Source organism: Prionailurus bengalensis, chromosome F2 (genome assembly GCF_016509475.1).
Source record: "Prionailurus bengalensis isolate Pbe53 chromosome F2, Fcat_Pben_1.1_paternal_pri, whole genome shotgun sequence".
NCBI lineage: Eukaryota > Metazoa > Chordata > Mammalia > Carnivora > Felidae > Prionailurus > Prionailurus bengalensis.
The window spans coordinates 44,484,498-44,490,497 of record NC_057353.1 but is presented as its reverse complement, the minus strand read 5'-3'; the positions used below and the strand labels follow the sequence as shown (position 1 = coordinate 44,490,497).

General features: G+C 43.9%; 1 protein-coding gene across 1 annotated transcript in view; it reads right to left on the bottom strand.

Annotated features, from left to right (window-relative positions):
* Positions 1 to 2,783: 2,783 nt before the first annotated feature.
* POP1 (POP1 homolog, ribonuclease P/MRP subunit) overlaps positions 2,784 to 6,000 on the bottom strand; it is a 32,324-nt gene continuing 29,107 nt past the window's right edge. The window contains exons 15-16 of the mRNA XM_043601455.1: positions 4,490 to 4,831; positions 2,784 to 3,582 (exon numbers count right to left, since the gene is read on the bottom strand). Coding sequence (XP_043457390.1) covers positions 2,928 to 3,582; positions 4,490 to 4,831 — 997 coding nt within the window. The 3' untranslated portion in view covers positions 2,784 to 2,927. The remainder of the gene's footprint in view (positions 3,583 to 4,489; positions 4,832 to 6,000) is intronic.

Here is a 6,000-nt window from a genome sequence, read left to right as displayed (position 1 = left end):
TTTTGAGAGAAAGGTGTGCATGAGCAGGGGAAGGGCAGAGGGGGAGAGAGAATCCAAAGCAGGTTCTGCACTGTTGGCACAGAGCCCAGTGCGAGGGTCGAACTCACGAACTGTGAGATCACGACCTGAGCCAAAATCAAGAGACGCTTAGCCGACTGAGACACCCAGGTGCCCCATGAAGCTCTTTTATTTTACCGAAAAGAAAACTACAGACACACGCCTCAAGGCCTGGAAGGATATGTACCAGAAAGGTAACAGTGGTTACATCTGGGTGGTGAAAATCCAGGTGATTTTAAGTTTGTTGTTGTTGCTTATCTGCATGTTCTAAGTTTTCTTTTTTTTTTTTTTCTAAGTTTTCAATGATGAATATGTATTAATGTAAAAATATTACTTATGTAAAAGCTGAGCATGATCCTACAGAATCAGTTGTTTCTCACACAACTCAGGAAGTGTGTAGCTGGTCTCCAGGCGTTCAGCTCACAACTCTGCTTTTTAGGACACTTCCTGATTTTGCAAACTCTGAAGACTCTGCCCCCATGACAAGAGGCCAGGAGCCACACTACTTTTTTGGTAGCTCTGTAGCACTTGTAGGATCAAAATAAACATGTTTATTCATTTTACTGCTGTAGAGAATAAGACCATTCCTATGTCTTTTTCATAGAAGAAATGCATCCTTCACTGAATATGTGCATATGTTATCAGTGTTTTGCAAACTATAATCTATGAAACTGGTCTTCTCTGGACAATAGGTATAAAAAAAAAACAAAAACAAAAAGTGGGGGGCAGGTCTGTGATTTTCCTTCCTGAAGGTATCTGCAGGGCCTTGAGTACACTCATTCATTGTGAATCTTCAATAGGAGAATACGGAATACAGCTTTTCCCCAATTTATTTAGCCATCACATTTTTCCAGGAAACATCTCCAGGGGCCAGAGCTCCCACGAACAGATTTTGGGAAATGCTAGTCTATCCTTTCAGCACCTAGTTCTTTGACCTTTTACCACAAAACAGAGTTAACTGCCCTGTTCATGATGCAGGCAGCAGGCCCCAGGCAGGGTGCTGCACGGAATGAGGTCAGGTGATTCACAGCACGCTCAGACTTCTGTCATCCAGAGAGCTAAGCCACAGATGAAGTGGCTCAGGGCCTAGAAAACAAATTGAGGAATGGTCCAATAAACGTTCACAATGGAACATCAGGTGACACTTTAATTTATTCTGTTTACAGACACCCCTAAGTTACACTATTTTTTTCAGTCTCATTTGGGTTGGATACAAATACATCCAGAGGCATGGCGAGAGGAGAAACATCAGACATTTCATTAGCTACTGTAACACTTGCTGTCTCTCTCCCCAACTCGTCACCCCCAAAGGCATTTATACCAAATGCTACTGCAAAAACCCAACGCATTTACATGAAATAATACTTAACTGTACAGTTAAGTTAAAAAAACCACACTCAAACTCTGCTAGAAATGTGTGCTTGGAAGACAAGGGTCTGACGGTGTGCCATACACGTGGATACTAAAAGTGAATGAGCACCTACTTTCTCCACAAGTGAAAAAAACCAATGACTCTACTCTTCCGGAGAAGATGAGACCTTCACACCCTGCTCAAACGTCAGGTGGACATCATGACTGCATGAGTGTCTAGAAGCAGCTTGTTATCTTAATCATCACCTTGCAGGGATGCCTGGGTGGCTCAGTCAGTTAAGCATCCAACTTCAGCTCAGGTCACGATCTCATGGTTCGTGGGTTCGAGCCCCACGTCGGAATCTGTGCTGGCAGCTCGGAGCTTGGAGCCCGCTTCAAATTCTGTGTCTGCCTCTCTCTCTGCCCCTCCCCCACTTGCACTCCGTCTCTCACAAAAATAAATAAACATTAAAAAGAAAAGTCATTACCTTGCAGAGTGCTGCAGTATACAGCCACATTCCCCAAAGTGTGTTCCTAAAAACACTGGTCCTACAAAGTGCTCCTTGCAAAACGAAGTTTGGCATCAAAGAGATTTAGAAAATACTGTAAGCTGTTATCCACTTCCTGGAGAGGCACAATGTGCATTATCACATGGAAGGTTCTAGAAATCCTTTAAAAAGAAATTGCTTAACTGGGTTTAATCCAGTTTCCCAAATCAATCTGACCTTGGAATCTTTTTTTTTTTTTTTTTTTTTTTTAGATAACACATTTCATAGAACATATTTTGAGAACCATCCTCTACGGTGTTTTTGAGAAATTCTTTGCCAAAACAAAAAGCACAGAAAAATCCAGAAACTCCTAGAATCATGCGTTGTTCAACAGCAAAGAGGACAAACGGTCCTAAAGATCAGCACCCCATTCAGATTCCACCCCAACACCTCTGCCATACACCGAGCCTGCCTGAAAATGGGCAGCAATAAATTTTCCACAATTTCCATCTGCATGGTGTAAAGCGTTAGGCATGTGGGTTCCGGTATGGAATTGAACATGGTCCAGACGGGGAACCCAATTTCATGCACAGAGGCCAGATGTTTAGAGCCTCTTCCTCTTCTGCAGCAATCAAGTCATTAAACAACCACTGTTACTTATCACACATCTATAAGGCTTTTCAAACAGGCTTGACAGCCCTTTGTTCCTTATAAAAAAGGAACAAGAAAACGGGAGAGCTTCTGATTATTTTCAGCAAGAATTACGCAGACCAAGAAACCAAAATATAAAAGCTATGCGGCAAATAATTTTAAAGTGTTGAGCAAGGGCAGGTAAAGATGGAGACCAATGATCTTGGAATAATGGAATGATGTCAGTATTTCATCACATGCATAATACAGAATTCTTTTATTCTGGTCTCCAAGGCATTTCACGTGGTATTTTAAAACAGAGCATGGCAAAAACAAAGCTCTCCAGTGGTGGGACTTGGCAAACAGTTAACATCTACGCCCTGCGAGGACGTAAACCAGCATTCACACCTCCACGGCAATTCTCGCAAACCGATACTGCAAAGAGGCAGGGGCCCTCAGCAACACTAGGCCCCTCTCTGCGGCTGGCTGGCCGGACAGCATATCCAGCAGACCCGTCAAGCTAACAAATCCCAGGGCTTCTCCACAGCCCACAGCCATGGAGAAATCTCCCTGGGTGACAAAGCCAAGGAGAACTCTGGAGCAATGAGAAGTCACATCCGGGAGAGGGCCTGACCACAAGCCCAGGGTCAGAGCGTGGTGCCCAGCCGCAGGGTATGCCCCGGCAGGACCCTCAGACACAGTGCACCCTCGGTTCTGCCTCTTCTCTATTTTCTTCTTCTCTTTCTGTTTCCGGATCTTGCTCTTGAATGGGTCACTGTGCTTGGATTCGTGGGGCCCACAGTACAGCCGATCCTGACTGAGCTGGAGGAAATCCTCCTTGGCTGGAACACAGATCATGGTGTGCGGCTCGGGGCTGCCCTTCCCCAGCAAGGACAGGCTGACCCATACCAGGGCCCTGGGGAAACGGTCCAAGATGGACAGGCAGGCCTCTCTGGTCATTGCTTGCTGCCCGCTGCTGGGAGTTCGCTGGGCTGCCCAACGGGGTCCAGAACTGGGCCCACACCAGGCTGACAGCTGCTTCAGTGATTTTCTACTCCTATATGGAATTAGAGACACACGTTTGAGGATATTTTGTTTGAGGAGAAAACATGCAATTAGAAGATTGGGCACTGCTAGAGTTAATTTGACTTTTTTAATACTCTACGTGGGAAAGGATCAAAACTGTAATTTTTAAAAAATTAAAAACAGACATTAATACACTTCTATAATGATATTTTTGTTTTTATGTGACTGCTATTCTTAGACACTGAAGGATTAAAGGTTTAAGAAGATGAAGGCAGAAAAAAAATAAGACAGAAAGACAGAACCTAAGGCTGAGAGAGATAGTTATAGGGAATGAAGGATATGAAATTCTAAGGTTACTGTATAAAAAATAAATATAAGGCAAGAGAGGTGAGCACTTATTAAAAATATGAGCACAGACTAGAAGGTAACTTAAGCACAGTCTAACAGGCTACAGCAGGAACATGTCTTGTACGGTAGCCTCTTCAACGTGATGATGGTCCAATGAATGGGTACTTAATCGCTCATAAATTCAGATCACTGAAAAGGAACTAGAAAAAATCTAATTCAGTGATTTAAGGAAAGAACACTTGCTCAGAGCTTCGAGAGGTTCCTCATTACTGAAGGTCACAGTCACGAGGGTACTGCTTTCTAAGCAAAGACCAATGAAACAGGTCACAGGGAACAACTGCCTTGGTTTATGTCTATGGATGACAATACTTTAAATCATTTGGTCAGTTAGTATCATGCCCCAAATCAAATGTGACTCAGCTATTTCCCTGAGCCCTCTATGGACACTGGAGGACTGGCTTTCCCCTCCAGAAAGTCCATGCATTCCCTTGGGCTTTGCACAAAGGAACAAAGATAACGTTTACATCCCGTAGCCCGGTCAGTATTAAAACAGACAATCTAGAACACATCCGGAAGTCGTGTGCACTTACCTAAGAACGCAGAGGAGACTGCTGGTGGCAGCTGGTCCTGTTACCCACTCAGTTCCCATCTGGGCTGGACGCTCTGTGTCCATCACTTCTCTGGGCTCGCTGGGGCTGCTCAGAGACATGCCCACTTCATCAGACAGCTGATCGGATTTTTCAGGCGTGGGGGTACAAGGCACCTTCTCTCTTTTCAAGTTACTCTCCTCGCCATGTGGAGAGGAAGCTACAAGTGATTTCTCTTGGGCCTGGACTCTTGATTCCCACTCTTGAGTTAACTGCTCCCAGGGATAGCAGAAAGGTGCCAGAGTGCCAAGCTTAACATAGTTGGGCCGTTTTGCAGGAGGGCGCCTGGTGAAAATCAAGGAGGAGAACCAATTTTGAACAAGTTAGGATTGGACCATTAAAATAATCATGGCCACTTGTACTACATCTCTATTTAAAAAACAAACATACAAAAAAAATGTTTTCTAAGAAATACGATAAAGAATAACCACCAACTCTACTGGCCAAGCTTATGTTTTCTTCAGTTTTAATTTGATTTTAATTATTTTTATTTATTTTTTTTTATTTTAGAGAGAGAGAGCACACGAGCAGGGGACAGGAGCAGAGGGAGAGAAAGAATCTTAAGGAGGCTCCACACTCAGCACGGAGCCCGAAGTGGAGCTCGATCCCATGACCGTGAGGTCATGACCTGAGCTGAAATCAAGAGTCAGACACTCAAACAACTGAGCCTCCCAGGCACCCCTCTTTAGTTTTAATTTCAAAAGGTAATGCGTCCACAAAGTGGCCCCATGTGGCCTCTGCACAACTCCAGGGAGTGCTGTTCTTGAAAGACTACAAGTGAATGGTGTCCCTGGAGTTGTGCAGTTGATGTCCCTGCACATTACAACATTCTACGTTCTAAAGGAACAGAAAGGATGGTGGTGAAGTTTCTCCCTCACTCTTGACCTGTGGCTGGTGAAAAATGCTCCTGGGGTACCTGCCTCACTCGAAGACCTTTAAAAGGAAATAAATGAACCAGCTGCCCTACAAGAGATAGTATCATTTCTTAACATAGCCTTCTGGAGACATTTTCTGTACATATGTGCAGATACGTACATATTTCTTTCCTTTTTGTACCCATTTTACACAAATGTCAGGTCATGTCTCACAGTTCCTGAGTTTGAGGGTGCAGAGCCTGCTTTGAATTCTCTCTCCCTTTCTCTCTGTCCCTCCCCCACTTGTACTCTCTCTCTCTCAAAATCATCAATAAACTTTAAAAATAAGTAAGTAAAAGTTGGTGATATCCTATGTTACTGGGAGTAAGGGGAAGCAGGCACTCTCCTAACTACAGATGAAATCCTAAATTAACACAAACAGCAACTGTCAATAGTACAACAAATCCTTGAGATGTGTATCTTTTTTTTTTTTTAAACCAGAGAGCTTATTCGTGGGATTTAGCCTAAGCTCAGTGCTTTCTTCCCTTCCAGCTCCTCTCCAGAGGCAGCTGTTTGGTTTTTACATCCACGGGCCTGAGT